Below are 22,257 nucleotides of genomic sequence, written 5' to 3'. Positions count from 1 at the left end.
ACTAATATTTTTATCTATAAAATACATATGGTATAAAACAATATGCCTTATAGTTAGAGTGCCTTATATGTTAAACTAACTACAAATTTTAAATAATAGTAGTCCCTCTAATTACATTATATTAGAATTTACCATAGAAGTTGCAATTTGTGAGGATTTATTTTGTAGTTTTTAAGGGTTTTTATATCTTTTTTTTAATAATAAGTTTACAATAATGTCTGTACCAATACAATGGCCTAAAAACAAAATGTGTACAAAATTTTGAGTGAAGCTGATCAACAGTTCTAAAATTATAAGCAAAAAACCTGATTGCAGTATTTAAGGGGTAACAACCAAAAAAGGTGACTTTTCTTTAAATCACAAAACTTTACTAAAAACCATAGATTAATAAAAACAGCCAGGGAAGACATTCGTATTAAGTAGTTTTTAAGTATAGAAAGTTTCAGTACTTCAGAAGTTTCCAATATTCAGTTATAGGATACCACTTTTTTTTGTAGTTTTTAATGTGTACCTGTCTGTACTAAAAAATGAACTCTTATTTAAAACGTTGGAGAAATAAAAACAAAGATATTAATAAGTCGCTGATGAAAGAGCTCGATATTGACGACTCAGTTAGCATTTTAACAGAAAACATTGTTAATGGTAATGTTGAAAATAAAAACAACGAGTTGAATCTTATAGACGATGGTTATGATGGTAACATTAACTCTGACTATGCATCAGATTCATTTTCAATTTACCAAACTGCAAATAGAGATGTTTCATAGCTTGGTAATGCTCTATCAGGCAAAGAATCATGTCAAATAACATCATCTTTACTTGTTAATAAATCTGATGTGCTAGCTAGCGATCTAGCAGCATGGGCTACACGCAATAGATGTACAAGGAAAACTGTCAATGAACTGTTAAGTATTTTGAATAAAAATGGTTTATCTTCTCTCCCAAAAGACTGTAAAACACTTCTAAAAACCCCTAAATATATAAATATAAAAGAGCTGTGTGGTGGTGAATATATTTACTTTGGCATTAAAAAAGGAATGAAACAAATTTTAAAGGATTCTCAAAAAATTGTTGAAAGAATTGAGATGCTAATAAATGTTGATGGGTTGCCTTTATGTAAGAGTACTAACACACAGTTTTGGCCAATTTTAGCAAAGTTTTCAGAGTTACAGCCATTTATTGTATGTCTATTTTGTGGTAAAAAGAAACCAGATAATTTATTTGATTATTTAAATGAATTTTTAACTGAGTTTAGATTGCTTAAAGTTAGTGGGATTGAACATAATAGAAAAGTTTTACCTGTTACAATTAAGGCATTTGTTTGTGATGCGCCTGCACGTTCTTTTTTAAAGAATATTAAAGGTCACGGAGGGTATCATTCATGTGAGCGATGTTTAGTTGAAGGAGAATATGATGGAGGGGTTGTTTTTACTGAAATTGATTGTCAAATGCGAAGTGATGAACAATTTAAAGAATATATTTATTTAAATCATTCGTTAGGTACAAATAGGGATGGCAAAAATCCCGGAAATTCTCAGTCCCGGGATTTCGGGATTACAAATTTGTCCCCGGGAAATCCCGGGATTGAATGAAAAACTTACAATCATAGAAGATAAAGCCTGTGAAGAACTTTTAATTATCAAACACTATTATATGATTAATTTAACTGATGAAGTAAAGTAATTTAAACTATAAATAACACCTTTAAACGATAACACAAAATAACAATGTTTAAAAATAATATAAGTATACATTAATATATAAGAGTTATAATTCGTTTTGAAAGCTCCACCTTAAAAAACTCAAAGCGTCCATCATTTCATTGTTTAATCGTGTTCAATTTTTAGAGCATAAAAACCCAGCGGCTGAGAATGCTCGTTCAGACTCTACACTTGTTGGTCGTATAGATAGAATATAGTTATACACTTTTTGAAGGTGATCACCTCTTGTGCCACCACTTTCAAATAAAAACACTTCTTTTTGAATCTTAGAAGTTATACTTTCTACCCTTATAGGTGTTGTTCTTATAGCTATCAATCCTTTTTCCATAACTTCGTTTAATTGTTCACTAATTGTTTTGACTTTCTTATCACCTTCGTCGCTTCTTAAATCCTGGTTTAGCTGAACATCACAACTGCTGTCTGCTGCTGATGCTATATCTGCGGGATGAAAACGCTTTATCATGCTTACTATAATCTTTTTATTTTGATTACTTGTATTTGGTACAAAAACATCTGTGATTTTCGTTGATGTAACCTGGCCATTATGAAGATAATAAACTAAGCTACTTAATGGTGTTCTCCTCTCTTTAATTCGGTGACTCAAAGCAGCATACAGTTTATTCCCGATTTCAGATTTTTGTTGTTTTATTTTGGTCAACATAAACTCTAATGCAATGTCAGCTGTAATTAAAGTTGCGTCTCGTCGACAAAGTGCTTCCACAGTGGCTTTAACAGGAGTCAAAAGTGCTACTAAATCAGATACAATTTTATATTCATTTTCGTCCATCTTAATTGAATCGTCAATTTTGGAATCCAATTCTAAATCTAGAAATGCCTTTTTAACACAATATTTTAATTTGTCAAATCTTTCAAGCATAAGCAATAAGCTGCTCCATCGGGTTTTACAATCCATAATCAAATGGATGACCTTTCCAAACTCAATTTTTACGTACTTTTGTAAATAATTTTCATTTTTGGTTGGGGACCTTTTAAAGATTTTTACAATTTTCCTGACCTTTGTTATAACAGGTCCAAAAACTTGGTGTTTAATAGTAACCTCAGAGGTTTCATTAAACAAATATGAATTATTTGAATCTTGAATACAATCTTCCTCTTCAGAAGCATAGTCATTAATACAATCATTATCTTTTTCTTCATCACTGTGGTTCTCTAAACTTGCAAAGGTAGTGTGCTCATCATCTAAAATTTCATCGATTTCCAAGTAATTGGGGTCATTTTTATAAAGAACTGATATTACTGCCAGCTGTAGAGCGTGGGCAAAGCATAGTTGTTGATCACTTTCTATAATTTTTCCAAGTTTCTTCATGACGCTATCATTGGTATTACCACCATCCGTGGTAATACCAATGATATCGTCCTCAAGTTTTATTTTAAAATTGTCGAGTCTTTCGTTTAGAAGTGAAACGCACTTTTCTGCTGGCATAGATCCTAAAATGCGAATTAAACCTAAATTCCAATAACTTTTCAACTCGTGTACGTTCACATTCATGTATCAGCAGTTTCCAAAAGAAGTCCACTCATCAAGTGTTAAGGAAAACTTGAAGCCTCTTGATATTTGATCAATTATTTCCTTTATAACTAGTTTTTTAACCTGTTCATAGTAGTCTAACACTATTTTTCGAACAGTGTTTCGTGATTTTGGGACATTTTTAAAGCCTCGTGCAACTAACCCAGCTCGTATATCAGAAGAGTTGCAAATTGTATTAAATGATATACCATCTTTTGCTGCCATACGGGCAGATACTTCAGGTAGGCATTCATCTTTTTTCGATGTTGTTGGAAAATAACTTGTGATTTTCGGTTTTTTATTTTTCGGTTCTAATAATTCTTTTGAAGTTGAAGGTGTCGTGGATAAACTTGATTCCTGCGATGTTACTTTAATTTTATGTATGGAAAGTAAATGGGTATGAAGACCTTTCGTTGAACCACCAGCAATTTTTAATATTTTTTTGCATGTAATTACTTTGCATAAGGCTGTTTCATCTGCTCCTTTTAAAAAATGTTTCCATATGAGATTTGTGCTGTTGAATTCAGCGTAGTTAGTCATGATATTAGGCTAATTTCTATCTTATTGAAAAAAAAAAGTTATATTTTAAGCTATTTATTGACTAATTATCTTTATTCATAATTCAAAATGAACTTATGTGAAAACAATTATACTTCGAATTAATAAATAAAGTTTATTTAATATACCTTCCGTATTTGATAACTTTTAATGTTAAAGAACTTGTGACAATCACGCCAACGTTAAGAATTTAAAAAATAAAAGGAAAACATTGCATGGAGAATAAGCAGCTCAACGAATTTTATAGCGAAAATTTAGACATTTTAAATAAATAAATTAAGTTTAATCAATTTTTGTTTTTATTTATTGTTTATTACAATCCCGAAATCCCGGGAAATTTTAGAGACTAATCCCGGGATTTCGGGACATGAATTTGTCTGTAATCCCGGGATTTCGGGATCCCGGGATTGCCATCCCTAGGTACAAATTATGTTTGCTGTGAGCCTCATCAATTAGGAAGGACTCCCTTAGTAGATTATGGAATATTGTGTGTAAAGGAGTTTGTTATTGACTATATGCATTGTGTTTGTCTTAGTGTTATGAAGCGGCTAATAAAATATTGGTTTGAAGGCCCATGTATTTGTCGCCTATGATGTCAGCAAAAAAAGCAAATGTCCGATAAATTGGCTTTTTATCATGGCAAAATGCCCAGTGAGTTCACTCGACAACCACGTTCACTTGATGAATTTAAGCGTTTTAAAGCAACTGAGTTTCGACAATTCTTGTTGTACACTGGACCAATAATTTAAAAAAATATTTTGTCAAAAGAGGTATACCAGAACTTCTTGTGTTTAAGCATTGCAGTATCCTTAATGAGCAACTCAAATGTTTTGAAACGACGACATTACTTGGATTATGCAAAAAAGTTAATGGCTTTTTTTTGTATCAAATCTTCAAGGGCTTTATGGGCCACAATTTTATTCCTATAACGTTCATTCTTTGCTTCATTTACATGAAGATGTTTTGTATCATAACTGTAGCCTTCATGATCTTTCAAGTTTTCCTTTTGAGAATTTTCTTCAAATTGTTAAAAAATTTGTAAAAAGTGCAAATAAACCTCTCATCCAATTAGCAAAACGGCTGAGTGAGTTAGAAAGTAGCAATGTTTGTTATGGCACTAAGACTATCTCAGATAAAATTGTACCAAATGATCGTGATGGATAGTTTATTTTAAAATCACTTGAAATCGTTCGTGTTATTGAAGTAGTTTCAGAATCACAGTTTGATTGCAATGTTATTCCTTTTGGTGCCATTGATAACCTTTTTACCATCCCTTGTAACTCATCAGATTTTGGAATATACAAAATTTCTAAGTTCAATAAAATGAAAAGAAAATGCATAACTTTATCTGATATTTGCTACAAATTAGTTTGTCTGGAACAAGATGATGATTTTATATTAATTGAAGTTAATCATGAAATACTCTATTAATATTTTTAAATTAAAATTATTTTTTCCATTGCAAAATTTATTAACTTGTTGACTTCCTGTTATTTTATTTAAACTTGTTGTTTCAATGTATTATGAATTTTTGTATTGTTAAGTTTAATGTTTATATCTCCAGACTTGTGTGATTTGAACAGGTTTACATAATCCCATTTTATTGGCATTTAAATGGATGATAATTATTGGTTGACTATTGACTTTTATTAAGGATTTAAAATATTATTGTCTATTTAAAAAAAAAGTATAAAATAAATAGTCAATAATAAGTCAATAATAATAAAATAATTTTTTATAATTCATAAAAATTTACATGTAACGCATGACATCCTTGTTGTAGTAGCTAATATATTATAAACATGAATAAAATGTTGGAAGAACCATTTTGTTGGGCTATTTGGAATGAAGACAAAGATGAAGATACCTCAGGTGTTATCCCATCGAATTGGGTTGTTACTGGAAGCCATGTTTTTTGGCCATCTAACAATTTTCTGCAAGTGAAACATGCATTTTATGGGCGAAGGGAGCCTGATCACACATGGAAAAAATTTCCACTAGTTAAAGTTAAGGTTTTTGGTAAGCAGTGTTGAACATAAAATGTCAACTATTATATTTGCAAAACATTTTCTTTATGCTTTTAAATTTTAATTTAGGAACATATGAGTTTTGCAATGAGTTATGCAGTTCACATATCGACTGGTTCTCCACAGATAATGAAAAAGTCTCACCAACAAAGAAAAAAATAATTGAAAAAACAAGTAATAATTGCTTTTAAATACGTTATGATGTTTTAGAGAATCAATAAAATAAAACAATAAGGAAACTAATTTGTAATTATCCAATATAATTTTTGCTTAGCAAAAAGTTAACTCTAAATTAGGTTATAACAAATTAATTTAAATAGTATTTTGCTATAGTTTGTAGATAACAGTCAAAATATTGAAGAGTTTCCTACTCCACCATCGCGAATATATGTTCATCAAGGTATATGCAAATTTGTAAACTGTTTAATTTTTATAAATTAAAAAAATATTTTCCCCTTGAAATTAGAAGGCAGCTTAATTTATTTTTTTGTAGTCATTAGGCAGTTATTTAATGTATGGAGTCTTTTCTGAAAGTTTGTATGGTTGACTAGATATTTTCCATAATATCTTTTTTTAAACATTTCATAATTTTTTTTTTTTAAACAACTTAAAAATTTAAAGTAAGTTTTTAAAAGTGATTACTTCTAAACCAGAACCTGTTTTACGACAAAATCACTCAGAAGATGACGATGCTCATCTTACCCATAAGTGGAATTTTATATTGTATTTATATATCCTTTTTCTCCTGGATTAACTTTAGAAAAGTTATTGCATTTTGAGAATCAGACATCAAGTGTAAAAAAGAATGAAATGTCATCAAATTTCAATGAAAATGTATAGCTAGCTATAAGTTATTTTTCTATTTTATTTAAATATTTTTTGATTAAAGATGATGATAATCATCATGAAATAATTATGATTGACGATGATGAATATATAGATGAGTATATCATTAGCTTATTTTTTAGTTAAAAAATTTAAAAAGAGTGTTTTTACCCAGCAATGAAACTGAAAAAAAAGTAATGATTTTTTAAAAGTTATTAATTTTGAAAAGTTATACTGTTATATAATTTTTATTTTTTGTTAGGTTATGTAATGATCTTTTTTTTTTTTTGTATTACTTTTAATAATAATAATTTTTATAAATTTAATAATAATAATTTTTACTAGAAATTATGTAAATTGAAGAAAATCAATGACGAAGAGGTATGTTTCATTGTCAGCTATCATCCAAACTACAAACAATAATTAATAAATATTATTTATTTTACAAGAGAATATTTTTAGTTAAAGCATATTACTTTATTTATCATTATTTTACTTTTGATTTTTTTTTTCAGGTTGATTTTCAAGAGACCTCTGGTAGTTCACAAGTTCAAAACAATTCTGAGGTACCGTACATAAACACTTATTAAACAAAGTAGTTTTTTTTTCTTCTGTAAGTTTTAAATCCATGTTTCCACACTTGTGTGGTTTGGATGGTTCTCCATAGTGACATATAAATGCCATTATGAAAGAGTTGAAGCAATTTTTTACAACTAGATGCCCTTCCTGAGGTTAACATGAAGCAGGTTGTGCTAGATACCAGTAGTAGGATAACCTGACCTGACGGAGTCTGTATGCAGTCTTCTCCATTTGAAATTCACTGTCATTAGTCATTCTTTCATAATGACTGTCATTAGTCAGACAGTCATTATTTGTCTCGCTTGCGGGATTTTAAAAAATATTTCTTTTTTGTACTTCTTAATATAGAAAATAGATCTTCTTAATGAAGAAAAAAGATTTGTTTCAATTTAAAAATACACTTGAAAATTATTGGTGATCGCTAAAAAAAGCGCTGACCAAAAAATTGCAAGAGCGCGAAAGCGCTCGCCAAACAGAGAAGACTGCGTATGGTATATTATTATGTTGAACTTTTCTATGTTTTTATATATATATAATATAATTCACGGTATAATAGTGTTAGAATAATTCATTAATTAATTGATTAAAAAAAATCATTTAGGAAGAACATTTTACTAAAAGTCAATATAGTAGAAAAGATGCAGCTACATTGCCAGTTAAAGGGTTTCCGTTAACTGAGTCAGGTATTTTTTTTCAATTTAAATTTGTTTATTTTTTGTTTTTGAATAACGTCGTTGTTTTGTGATGAATTATTTGCTTATTAAAACTAGTTTAGTTTTTTAACATTTTTTTTACATAGTAATGGAACAATTTTTAATAATATTAAAATTATGATTTTTTATGCAGAATTTCAAGCTAAAGTAATGAAATACTTGATCAAACAAGATCAGAGACTTGAAAATATTGAGAAAATTTTATTAAATTTAACATCTTCTTCAGTTGGAGTAGCTGGAGAAATATCCCCAATAAGCAATTTAGAGGAGTTGCATAATTTAGCGGAAAAAATAGTAAATGAAGAAGAGTTTAACAAACTGGTTAATAAATTTTTATGTCTTTTTTCAATGTCAATTTAATTAATGTCATATGTCAGTTTATGTCATTTATATATGTAGGTTTTTTTCCTCAAAATGAATAAAGTGATTTTAAAAATATTATTGTGTTTATGAAATACTCTGCTGACCAAGACATAATTCCATTAAATGATCTGGTCTCAGAATAATTTTGATTCACAGAATCAATTTTTTTTGTTGATTTGTTTGTTAATTATAAGCTCTTTTTTGATCGGCATCTATAAATGTTGTATGAATTTTGATTAAAAATTTGGGTTTTGATAGATATATTGATTAATAAGTACTTGAATAGATTAAAAATAGGATCTAGAGTTGATTAAGACACTTTTTAAAAATATTTTACTCAAGTTCTAATTTTCGTTCATGAGCGAAATCAATCTAAAGAAAATGGTGTCTTTTATATATTATATAGAGGTGATCTGATTCTATCAGTTTAAAATAATATGTAGAAAATTTTCTGTATTTTATTAGTGTTTTTTGAACTTTAATGTATATTATTAATGTAATGATATAAAAATATTTTATCTTGTGATTAAATTTTATTCCATTTTCTAATTTTATCAGGTTTTATCTCTGTCTTCTGCTGGGGGTAAAGATGTTAAAGATGTTGTCAAGAACATAATGGAAAGGTTCTCAATATATTGATGATATATTAGCTATAGCCCTTACCCAGTGGGCATGTGTCCTTAAGAAGTTCTAAGAACGACACATGCCGCCTGGGTATAGTGAATATCGTGTACTTTATAGCAAATAATCTTCTTAGATAAAATAACGTTTAAAAGTTTGAACACTTGTTCTTATCATATCATCTAACATTTATGTTTATATATTAAGGTTTTTCACTTGGAGTTCAACACTGCTTCGGAATCCTTCTCTTTAAACAGAATAATAATAATATAAATATTTTGTTTTAGCGTCGCTACGTACGATGTGTTCGCCAAGTTCAATTTTAAAGGAACTAATCGCCTAAAAAACAATAAAGACTCAAGACCAAAGAAAGAAGCTTTTAAAAGTCTTAATATTTGCAAAGTTGTGTGCTGTACGTTTTATAAATTACTTCAGTTTTTAGAAGCTTTACTAAATTTTATTACTATATATCTTATTACTATGCTTATTTTTCCACTTACTTTTTTTTTTACTTTTATTTCCAATTTTAAATATTATAGTAATATAAAATATGAATTGGTTTAAAATAGTAGCTTTTAATGCCTTTTTAGTTGTTGTTAGAAAAATAATTATTCAAATTATTATTTGAATAGTTGATACGTTTAATTTTTAAGTCATTTTTCATATTTCAGGTGCAGCAATGAAGGATAGAAGATTTAACATAGAAGACGTTTTAAATTGCGTCAAAGATATTTTGCGATACGCTCCAGACAAAGCCACAGGTGGAAGACGGTCTTCAACATGTAAAAGAAATATATAAAGTAAATAACTTGTAAATTATGTTTTATATCTTAATATCGTAATTATATTATATTTTGAAAATCTTTTTTATTCTTTGTTTTAATTTAAGATGTAGTCTATATTTAAACATTAATAAACGACGATGTGTGAACCTCAGTCGGAGTTTGAGATGCAAGTTAAAATTTAGATAAATTTTATTTCCATTTAAAACTCGAAACTTAAAATATAGCATTTTATTGAACATTGCTTGATTTACGTCGGCTTAACATCTGATTCTAACGTTAAGGTGGTAGTATACCATTAAAAAAAAATCTTGCATTTCAACATTTTTTTCAATTTTTAATAGGGCATAACATATATTATATGATTAAAATAAAAGTAAAAATTTATAAATTTAAAAAAATTAATTATGCACATAATTATTGATAGACAAAAGCCTAAAAATGAATAACTGGCGACAGGGTTTTTTCAGTAACCGTAAATAAATTTGAACTGAAATTTTGGCTTGTGATCCTTTACTTATGCAATTACAACATAGACTAAAAGTTTTGGATTTTGACCAAAAAAAGTCAAAATATATGCATTTTAGTCATATTTGGAAGTTTTGGTGTTATTTGAGAACACAAAATCACTCACAAAAGTAGAACACAATTAGCTGTAAACATAATTCTAGTAGAGGTTGCAAATACATGTGTTACAAACAAGTGTACCAAATTTCAGATCAAATCGATTATCGGTTTGAAAAATATCTCCGTCGCCAGGCTATAAAACATGATTTTGAGAAAAACTCAATTTAAAAATTAAAACAAAAAAAAATTGTTCAAAACTCCCCACTTCCATAAACTGCACCTTCTAATGTTTCGTTTTGATCACAAAAACCTTTTTGTATAGCTCTTAGTTTCTTGCGTCTTAATTTCACTATACTTGTGCATTGCTTTTCTGCTTTAGAAATGCGCTTTGAGTCATTTATAAGACAAAAGTTATGTAGATTGCAACCTACTGTTATTTCAAGCTTATCAAATAACGTCTCTAAAAATTGTAGTCCATTATTAAAGTATAGGACAGCTGATGCTACTCCAACACATAAGGCAGTTCTTTTAACAAATATATCTTTGGGACACCGCTTCCAAATCAATTGATTCAAGGATTCATTAGGATTTTGTGTTTTACCGTGCAAACACTTTTCTAAAAGAATATCACTTCCAAGATCTATAAATATTGGTTTTATAAAATCTCGAACAGCAGCAGGAATACAAATATTTTCTTTGTATGTTTTTTTTCCAGTTACTTTATCAGCCTGGAATTTGCACCAAGAATCCTTAGTGCGCAAACAAAATTGATGGCGTGTTTCATTGTCATAACTTTCAGAACAGTGAAAAAGAACAGCTGCTACACTTTTTTTCATTGCATATAAACTACCAATGTTCTGTCTAATTGCTTTGCCATAGTAATTTTGCAATGTGTTAATAACATTTTCTGTCAAACGACCTGCTCCTCCTAGTTTTTTACCATCACTTAAAACTTCTTTGCTGCTTTTTTTTTAAGTTTCTTAAACGCGTGCCAACTCGTTTTTGAATATGACCAATGCACTCTGCTTTTTTAATTTCTACATTATGTCCATAAGGTTTAGCAGCAACAACACTGGTATAAGAACTACTATCTCCGTCACCAAGATATGTGGTATACCTTAAATTGTTTTTCTTTTCAGAACGATGAAAAAGTTTTAAAACACCACTTGATTCCATAGCCGATGATGATCCAGTATGACTAATTTTACACTTTTGGTAATGTGATGATTGAAACTTTACATATTCAACTGGGTACGTGTATTTTTTTAACTTCCATATCGAACATAATTTACATGTTTTTGTTTCTATTTGAAAGTCAATACATTTACCACTTTCAACTGAAATTGCAGAAACAACTCCGTTATTTGAAGTAAAACCACGCTTTTGCCATGAACCATCAAAGCTACACATAATGTCTCTTGATGTTTTACTTGCAGGGATTAATTCATCAGCAGCATTTTTCATGTTCTGGTCAACCAAATTTTGATAAACATCTAACAGGTTATGTAAAGTTTTATTGTAGCTTTTTTTGTTCATAGGTGGCTTCATATTCATTATTCCACAAAATTTTTCTAATGATAATAACCCTTTACCCATTTCACGAAAAGCCACAATGACACGTGTGTTAATATCAAATGGTTTTTGTCCACTACATTTGATTTTACTAGGTTCTTGTTGTTCGATTAAATTTTTTTTAGAATATGTAGCAGATGAAAAAAACTCAGTTTTCCAATTGCAACTGTGACAACATATTTTTAAACCAATACTTATACCATACTTTTTTGAGGAATCAAACATTAAATAAACATTATCTTCACACAAATTCGGGCATTTCAGTAGCGATATAACGTTTTCCAACAGACTAAAGTTCATGATAAAGTTAAAATCTGAACTTTGAAAATCTTGAAAATCTCTATCAGCAATATTTAATTTTTTTGAAGAAGCAGAATGTGTGGCAGATTCAACAAAAGATAAAGTTTTCGTTTCTGAAGAAGGAATCTTTGTATATCTGTTTCCACGAAATTTTGCTTTTTTATTATTATATATTCTATTTGATAATTGTTTTCTCTTTGATCCACCCATATTATTTTTATTTTAAAAAGATAAAAGATTTACTATAGCATAAATAATAAAGTTTTGAATGCAGCTTGAACCAAGAAGCGAATTACGTCAATTAAGCCATCATACTAAACTAATTAACAAGAAGTCGTTGCAGTCTACAACTTTGCACTTAAAAGAGTTGACAAAGTAAGTATTTATGGCTTTTTTTATGGTTTAACTTGTTTCTAAAGCGCATAACAACGGAATAAACAAAGCGTTGCTAGGGGGGAAAATAAAAAACATTTTAAACCAATACATTATAAACAAGTTTTAACATGTGAAGCTTTTTTTATTTAATTAAATCAACTAAAAATTCGAAATCTGCGATGATTATATTGGTTAAATAATAAAAGTAAAAAAAAATAATTTTTTTTACTTTTATTGGTGTACTACCACCTTAATACGCTTTTCCATTTCCAACATCAATGCGACATCGCACACAACGTCGCAGCTACATCAAATGTTTACATCGCTATTACATCGCGATTCGACGTCAATATTACATCGCATATTAACATCGTCTTAACATCAAAAATTGACATCGCGATTACAACGCATATTAACGTCGATCCAACTTTCCATTTCCAACGTTAATGCGATGTCGCACTCGACGTCGCCTAAACGTTAAACCAACATCGCCGTGCCCACTGGGCAGTGGGAAACAACAATAGAACAAGCTTTTAAAAAAAACGCCCGTGTATTAACTGTATTAAATCATGATGGTATAATAAATTTTAAAAATAAAAAAGCATTTCAAGCATACTCAGCAGTATTAGCAAACAATTATTTGCTAATACTGCAGGTTATATTCAAAAAGAGCATCATCATTTCTGACAAAACCTGAAGATTCGAGTCAGTTGCATGGACAATGATGACAATGATGAAATACCGAAAATAGAACCAAGACAACAACCCAAAAATCATAACAAAGCAGATCAATAAATAATTGAAAAAGATTCTATAGAGTCTGTTTCCAGTAGTTAAGAAAATGAAAAGTACAAAATTGGCAGAAGCTAGATATTACAAAATAGCTGTTTTTATAATAAAACTTATGTTACTTGAATCAAACCTTTGCTACTTTGTTTTATCTTACTTATTTTAAAAGTTCAAGTTCATTAGATGTTAATGATTTCATCACTAAATGATTATTTTAAAAAGCTATCCATTTGTTTACTTAAATAATGGTTAAGTTTTTAAACTTCATTTTGCATAAGTTTCATTATTATTAGCACTAATTAATTAACATAATAAAATGATAGAGAATTAAATACTTGAATAAAATTTATGGACTTAAGATATTTAATTTGTTGAGTTTTCCATATTTATGATCCTTTTAAGACTATCTTATGTCGAGATGTCCTTTTAAATTGTCTAAACTTTAATTTTTTAAATTTTTTTGTTATACTTTAAAAAATAATAGAATTTGCTATAAACAGACTAAAAACAATTTGGTTTAATTCTAAAGATCAAACTTAGTGATAAGTTTATAATTAACTTAAAGTTTTCAATTTATCACTGCGATCAAACGCAGTGATAAATTGAAAACTTTAAATCACTTTTTCTCAGAACAGTAAAAACGGACTTAAGATTTTTTTGCAGCGACGTTACGGTCTTTTAAGTTTATAAATGTAGATTAATATTATAAATAAAGACTGGGTCTTTTAAATATAGACTGGGTGTTTAAATATAGACTGGGTGTTTAAATATAGACTAGGTGTTTTAAATATAGACTGGGTGTTTTAAAGAGACTTAAAAATCTTGGTTATAATAAATCTTTTTCTCAGTTAACTACATAGAATTATTAAAATTATCCTTATTTCTATTAGATAATTTTGATTCTTAATAAACAAACTAATCATTTAGGTAAACTAGACAATCTTCTCTAATTAAAAGTTGAATTTTATAGTGATATATTATGTGTAATTCATGATACATAACCTTTAAGGTATTAAAAATCTATTTTAAATAATTCTAAATAAATGCAAAATAATTAATATTTTCCGTTGAGAATTTCCACAATTGTTCTAAATAAAGTAGAAATCTTTTGGGCAATTCTATCATGCAGTTTTCATTTCATGGTGTATTGTGCTATTGACTTTTAAAGAATGAAAAATTAAGGTCGTACTACCCTGTTAAAATCAGCAAAAAGAAAAAAAAAATTTTCTTTAAATTCTAACAGTTTGAACATCATAAATCACAAGAATCACTTTACTTTCCTTCAAAAAATAACAGAAAGTTCTAGAATTTGAATTCAAAGGCAACAAGGTTATTTTCGAACCCCTAGCAACGGCCTTAGAAACCATGACTGTTTAAGTGTTTGCCCTATTTTCACAATTTTTTCATTGGTTTTGTAAAAAGGTTATTTTGATACAAAACAAAATATAAAAGGTGGTTAATAATATTTTTCTGGCCAGTATGGATGTTTTTTAATTAGAGATTTTTTTTGTATATGATATTTTTTATTTAAAAGCTGTTTTTCTCAAAATAATTTTTTTCAAATATTTTAAAACTAGAACATTGATATCTCAAAAACTATTTACTCTTTTTCTTTGAAATTTTTGCAGTTTGTTCATTGATATAGTAGAAAGGGCTGGTAGTAAAATAGTCAAAAAGTAATTTTCATTTTAGCCAGATTTTAAAATTTTACATACACCACGGTCCATTTTTAATGATTTTTACAGGTTATTATCTACCATTTTACTTTGGCTCTGTATTTTTAAAAAATTCTACTAGGGGCCCTCCACCAACCATTTAGCTACATGTTTGTAAAATTTAAAGCTTTTATCTCAAATATTACTCAAGTTATTTATGTTCTTGTGACCGCGTGTTTTTTGCTTTTTTTTGCTGACTCAGCATTTTTTTGTGAAAAATAAGTAAAAAATTGGTGTTTTTTATTTTAAGTTTTTTAACTACTATCAAAAATTGTTTATCATTTTAAGAAAAAGATCTTATTTTGGAAAATAAAGTTTGCAGGGTAGTACCACCTTAAAGTAACAACTTTTTTACTTTGGTACTTTCGATTTGGGTTTTGTTTTATTCTTCAAAAAGTATATATACAAAAATATCAATCAGAAAGTTAAAATAAATACTTTATAAAAAATTTATATTGATAATAAAAAATATATAAAGTTATAAATCAGTTAACTGATAGAAAATATACGTAAATTATAAGGAACATTGTAATTCTGCAATGTATTATCAAAAAAAGAAGATAATTAACGAAAATAAAAAGGATAAAATGAGTAAAAACACACAAAATGTATTATATATATATATATATATATATATATATATATATATATATATATATATATATATATATATATATATATATATATATATATATATATATATATATATATATATATAACTGTTCAAAAATATTCGTTATAAAAACACTGAAAGCAAACATTACATAGTATTTTATTAAAATTATATAATTATAATTATCATTGCATTTGCTCGGTATTAATTTTTTGTCGTAAGGTATGCTCTTAATGTTTGTTTTTTTACGCGCAGACAACTGTATTTTGTGACGCGTTACACGCAGACAACGGTATTTTAGAGTAACAAAAACTTTGTTTTTGGTTTATTAAATAGTTTTATATTATTAAATATTATTCCATAAAAAATTATTGGTGAATACTTTAGCGAGCTATTTACTCAATTTCGATTGGTTAAGCCTTAATTCGTTTAAAAATGTTTCACTCGCTTGTAAATTATATTTTTTTCAAAACAAACTTTTTTCGGCACGTTCGATAACGCGCTGTTTAATCAACGTTATTTGCTTGTTAGAAAAACTGCTTTAGATAACAAAAAGTATATAGGTTAACTAGAAACAATCGAAACTACAAAAATGTTATCAAAGGCAAATTTAAAAGAATCAAGCTCTTTATTTTTTTTTATTACCGTTATTAAATTTCCAATAATAGATAACATATTATTTTGATCTGTGTTTAGATTTCCTTTTATTTCATTAAAAATTCCCTCCCACGTATATACTTTTTATTTTTGTAAATTTAGCAATTTTTTTAAATTTTACCAGAAAAGGTAAAAAAAGTAAGAAAAATATTCCAAAATATTTAAATAGCGGTGCCAAAAAAATGGCAGTTTCAGATTTGTTAAAGAGAACTCATTTGAATGATTCTTTGAATTAGTTAAATTTAATATAAATTCAGGAAAAATATAATAATTACAAAAAACACTTTATAAAAAACATGTCTTTTTCATATAAGGAAATATTCGACGAACCTTCTTTTTCTATTTCTTTTTCTTGTGCACTTTTGAAGTTTATAATGTATTTAATCTTCATTTTCTAATTTTTCTTTTTTCCTTCATTTTTGTTGCAAAAAAAATTCTTCAATTTTTCTTTACAATACAAGCAAAAGTTTTACTTGACATAAATAAATAAACTCCATAATCAAATTATGAACACGTAGACACAGGTACTAATGGTTTTTCAGTATTGTCGTAGATTGTGAGCTGATTTAATGTTGTTGCAATTACGTCTTTAGCGACTTCTTCGTTTTCTTCAGCTATAGCATTTCTTCTAAGTTTTAGTCGATCTGAGTTTGCTATCAATTCATTAATATCTTCAAAAATTAAGTCTCCTTTTTCTGCCATATTTTCAGACTTTGTTTTAGCTCATGAAGAAGCGTACAAGAGTTCTTTAAACTGTAAATAAATAATTATTTTAGGTACATTCAAATATATTATGGTTACGCAGATGTTTTTAAACACTTTCTACTGTAAATAAAAGAAAGAGAAAGCAAATAACGATAAAAATTGTTTAATTTAATAAATCAGGTATTATACCTATACCGGTATACAGGTATTATTTCTATATTTTATTTTTCTATAGCATAATAAAATATAGATATAATTTACAGGTATTATATGTATATTTTATTTTTTTTGCGTTTTATTTTGTATTTTTTTTTTAAATCTTTTAACCTTATCTTTTTTTATACATGATTTAAATGCAATTAAATCTTATTTTATATTTATTTCATATAAATCTACTATATGCTTTATATTTATAAAGTATAAAATTTACTCGCATTTCATGATAAATTTATATTAAAGCAACGTAACAGCGACATATTTTTTGAGCATCATATTTTGCCAGATGAGCTGAAGTGTCTATTTTTATTCTCTAAGCATCATATGTTGTTAGTTAAAATAGATTATTTATATTATTAAGGAAATAGGATGGTTACAAAAAAAAAAAAAAAAAAGGTTTCAGTTGATTGTAATAATTGTAAAAAGAAATATTTTTTGGTGTAATGAATGTCTAACTGCTTTATAATAACAACATTTTTCATATATGAAAATGCTTTTTACAAAATTATGCTTGAAAGCTAAATTTGAAAAAAATACTAAACGCGATTAATTTAAGCTTAAAGCTATTAGATCAATCAAATACGTTAAGCTTTTTCCACTTAAAATTTTGGATTTAAAAACTGCGAACTTTGTGTGACGTGTGACGTCTATTAACACTTAAGCGTTTAGCATGCGTGACATTTAAACTTTTGCTTATTTAAGTTTAATTATTTATTTATGGAAAATACATCGCTATGAACAAAAATTTAAACTGTTATAATCTTTGGTATTCATTTTTATTATGGGTTATCCATAAATTACGTCACGCTATTAGGGGAGGGGGTTGGTAGTTTTGTGATGACTCGCACAAAACTTGCTTCGATTTACGATTTTGTAACACTTCGTGTTACGATTTTGTGACTAGGAGGGGGGGGGGGGGGGAAAGTCAAAACCGGTCGAAAATTGCGTGACGTAATTTATGGACGAACCCTATTACAGCATTTTTCATTGGAATATCGTCTTAATAAAAGCATTCCATTAATTGAAAGCAACATTTATGGTGTGTAAAATTTATTTATAGTATTATTTATACTAAATATATATATGTATATATCGTACACCCAGATCAAGGGTGCCACAAGTCAAAAATTATGGATATTGAGTTATGAATGTCATTTGATAGTATGTTATGTGTTGTACATGGTGACAAAATACCGCAAGTCTAAAACGAATGTTTACAAAATGACAGATACAAATGGCAATCTTAGTTGAAAAAAATATTAAAAACATAAAACTTATATATATATATATATATATATATATATATATATATATATATATATATATATATATATATATATATATATATATATATTTATATATATATATATATAATTTATTTATTTAAAGTATATTTTATTAAATATTTTATTCACTGGTCTGGTGAATTTTGAGCTACTTTCTCAGTAAAAGAAAAATTATCGATTTAATTTTTAACCAAAATTAATGTAAGTATTTTTACAGTTGTAATTTTTCTAATGGTAATGGTTAGTTTTCCGATGGTAATGGTTAGTTTTCCGATAGTAATGGTTAGTTATGGTTCCGATGTTAATGGTTAGTTTTACATCTCGACAACATTGCTTTGGTTACGATAGTAAAATATGATAATCATTATCATCAGTAAAACGTCGTCGGATCAACATCAGTAAAATAACGGGTGGCTTAGCTCAATATTAGGACAGTTATCTATCACCATTAGATCAAGATCAGTAAGGCATATGTTGTCAACTGATATCGGAAAGCATTATTAAAAAAATAATGATGACAGTTATTGTTAACGATTATAAAATGAAAACTTTGACAAATACAAAACAAAAGCGCGAAAATAAAAATTGTCATTATCATCTTGCTAATTATCAAACAAAAAATTTAAAGGTTTCGAATAGTTGTTATAAACAGCAAATATTATATCTTTTGAAGCATATTAACATTCATACATATGTTTGTGAAGCATATAAGCATTCATACATATGTTTGTGAAGCATGTAAACATTCATACATATATTTGTAAATTATGCAGTAGGTTTAATGTTATTTGTTTTAATTTGGGTGTTTAATTTGGGTGTTAATTCGATTAGTCTGATACCATAAAATTTTAATGAAAAACAAACTACGAAATTTAGGTTACAACTTTTACAGCATTTTTAAACAAGAGTAATGAAACTGTTGCTGACGCTTAAATTAACATTTGTAATTGTGAATTAAAATTTGAAACTACGAAATGTTAATTCCACATCAAATTACCACTTGCACACAAACAAGTCATTTATGTATCGGACTTTTATGAGGTTTGAAATTTACGAGCGGTTCTCAATGATAAAACCTGATTGGTCCTCTACTAGATACTTGTATATTTATTTTATCTTTTACATGTTTCTTAATGAGTAACGATTTGTTATATAAACTATTTTATTGTAAAATGGTTTACTAAACTGAAGAAAATAAATAAATAAATAAAAAATAAATCTAAAAATGTTTTTTGAACAGTTTTCAATTTTGGTAATTTTTTTATTTAGTATTTTTATTCTATTTAATTTACTTGAATTTTATTAAAAAAAATTTTTTTTATCAATTTTTAATTTTTTAAAAGGAAAATATTTATATTTTTTAAATTCCCCGACAAGAAAATTTGATGTAAGCCACATGTATCATTGATAGCCACAATCAGTTTATAGGATGGCGTAAATGAGGGTTATGCATAACCCACTCGATTTATAGGATGGTGTGATATGTGCGATGCGTTTTATAAGCCTACAGCACGCCATCCCACAAATTAAGTGTGGCTATAACATGTTATGCGCATCAAAATCAGATATTTTGACTCAGTTTTCAAAAAGTTTTGATTATTTACATTACAAATTGATCTAATTTTAGGTAGTTTAGGTACTAGTTTGTCGGCCTCGATATGAAGTTAAGAGCTTATTTTTTGAATGGTGTTATACAAAATTACTTATAAAATGATATGGTACCTGGCCTAGTTTGTATTTTAGCATGAGCCGTATATTTTGGTATATGTTAATTTGATAAATATTTGTCTCTTTCATTACTTAAATAGGTGTTCAGCATGAGCAAGTTTTTGTTTTTATGGTAAATTAATCTTTTCCAAGAAATATTTTTATCAACAGCAACTCATAAAAGCTTATTTTCAATAATTAAATTTTCTTTAACTAAAAATTAAATAAAAAAATTAATGTTTCATAATCCTTGACAGATTATTAAAAAACGCTCAACTGGAAAAATCTGATCAATGTTAAAAAATGTCCAAAAAATATTTAAATTATGTCAAAAAATAAATTTAAAAAAGTTTAATGTTATTTTTTGGTCAATTTTGTTTATTCAGATTGGTTGTTACTCTGACTTAAAAACTCTCTCGTTGTCCATAAATGATTTTTTTATACAAAAAATGTATTTCGAAAAATTTAACATTTCGAGTTTTTCAACAAATTCTGTTGCTACAGAACTAACAGCTAATTGGACATGTATAAGATAAAAATCATTCATTATACTCTTGGAATCCATTTTTACTTTCCCTTACAAAACCTTTTAGGTAAGATTTAAGTGTTAATGCAAATACCGTTTAAAGTTAAAAAGACGAATTCTTATAATAAAATTATCCATAACGCTAACACCGTCAACACCGGTCACATTTTCATTGGCGAAATATATCATCAGAAAAATTATTGTCAAATCATTGCGAGGTTACTGTGAATAACTATTAATTATACTTTTTTTTCTACAAGACTTTTGTATGCTGGTAAATTAATTTATGGTAGAATATTTATGACATCGTAAAATGTTTCTTCTATGTCCTTTACTGATTTCTCAAAATGTTTTTTTTTTTTTTTTTTTTTTTTTTTGTATTTTATTTGCCGTTTGAAAATAATTTACACTCGTAATTTATAAAAACAAATATTTACATGACTGGGGCTTGAAGAAGACAAAATTCATCTTATCATTAAGCCCCCCCTAAAAAAATGCATATTCATCAAATAAAATGTTTTAACAAAATGCAAAAAATAAAATATATAACGTTTAAAATATTTAGTAATTCAAAGAGTATTTATATTTAAGAACTGATTAGTAAAATAAGATGATATATAAGTATTAATATTACAAAAAGAATTTACAATAACTTTTTTTAATAAAAATTGAAATTATAAAATTTTACAATATTTTTAGTAATTAGTATTTCAAATAATAAAACTTAAAAAAATCGTTTGTAAATTCAAAACTTATAAGATAAGAAATACATTTACAATAGCAGACTATTGTTTAGAATATTAAATATAATATTAAAGAGTAATTAGTAGGTTAATTTTTGTTTTTGTTTGCTAGTTTAAAAAGCTTTTTAGAAGAACTTTAATTCATTTTCATGTATCATCAGTAATTGCTTAAGTTTTGTTTTAAACTGGTTTAAAGAATAATTAGATTTCAGCTCATTATTTAATATTGTATTCCACAGCTTAGGACCTCGGTTAGCAATTGAGAATTTGGTTGCTGAATAATGTGTTTTGGATTGAATGTAATTGTTTTTTGAAAATCTGGAAGGGTATATGTGGTTTATTTTTTCAAAAAGTGAATTAAATAACATTGGTGATATTTTTTTATCAAGTTTAAACATGAAGATAAGAATATGGTAAAGGTTTAGTTTATATACATTTAGAATATTAAGTTTATTAAATAATGTTTGAGTGTGAGAGAAACGGTCTACGTTTGTAATTATCCTTATAGCCTGTTTTTGTTTACTAAACAGTTTTTTTACTTTTGTTGCGTTTGTGCTGCACCAAGCAACGTTTGCATAATTTAAGTAGCAATGAATTAAAGAAAAATATAAGTTTTTAAACAAGATAGATTTAAAAACTGCTTGGCTTTATACAAAACACCTATATTTTTTGATATTTTATTTTCAATTAGACCTATGTGGTCCCTCCAGGTTAAATTTTCATCCAGAACCACACCTAAAAATTTTATTGATTGCTCTCTTTTTAATAA

The 22,257-nt window shown here is 27.2% G+C and overlaps 2 protein-coding genes across 2 annotated transcripts; both read left to right on the top strand.

The window, feature by feature from the left end:
- Positions 1–5,594: 5,594 nt before the first annotated feature.
- LOC136078971 (uncharacterized) lies at positions 5,595–6,328 on the top strand. The gene is made up of 3 exons (XM_065794754.1): positions 5,595–5,826; positions 5,904–6,008; positions 6,168–6,328. Exons 1-3 carry the CDS (start codon positions 5,610–5,612, stop codon positions 6,176–6,178), a joined length of 333 nt encoding a protein of 110 aa, XP_065650826.1. The 5' UTR covers positions 5,595–5,609; the 3' UTR covers positions 6,179–6,328.
- Positions 6,329–7,960: 1,632 nt separating this feature from the next.
- LOC136079157 (uncharacterized) lies at positions 7,961–9,734 on the top strand. The gene is made up of 4 exons (XM_065794878.1): positions 7,961–8,272; positions 8,873–8,937; positions 9,223–9,347; positions 9,607–9,734. Exons 1-4 carry the CDS (start codon positions 8,069–8,071, stop codon positions 9,732–9,734), a joined length of 522 nt encoding a protein of 173 aa, XP_065650950.1. The 5' UTR covers positions 7,961–8,068.
- Positions 9,735–22,257: the final 12,523 nt, after the last annotated feature.

The sequence above is a fragment of the Hydra vulgaris genome, chromosome 04 (genome assembly GCF_038396675.1).
Source record: "Hydra vulgaris chromosome 04, alternate assembly HydraT2T_AEP".
NCBI classification, from domain to species: domain Eukaryota; kingdom Metazoa; phylum Cnidaria; class Hydrozoa; order Anthoathecata; family Hydridae; genus Hydra; species Hydra vulgaris.
The sequence above is the reverse complement of the archived record's forward strand: the minus strand, read 5'-3'. Positions and strand labels throughout refer to the sequence as shown.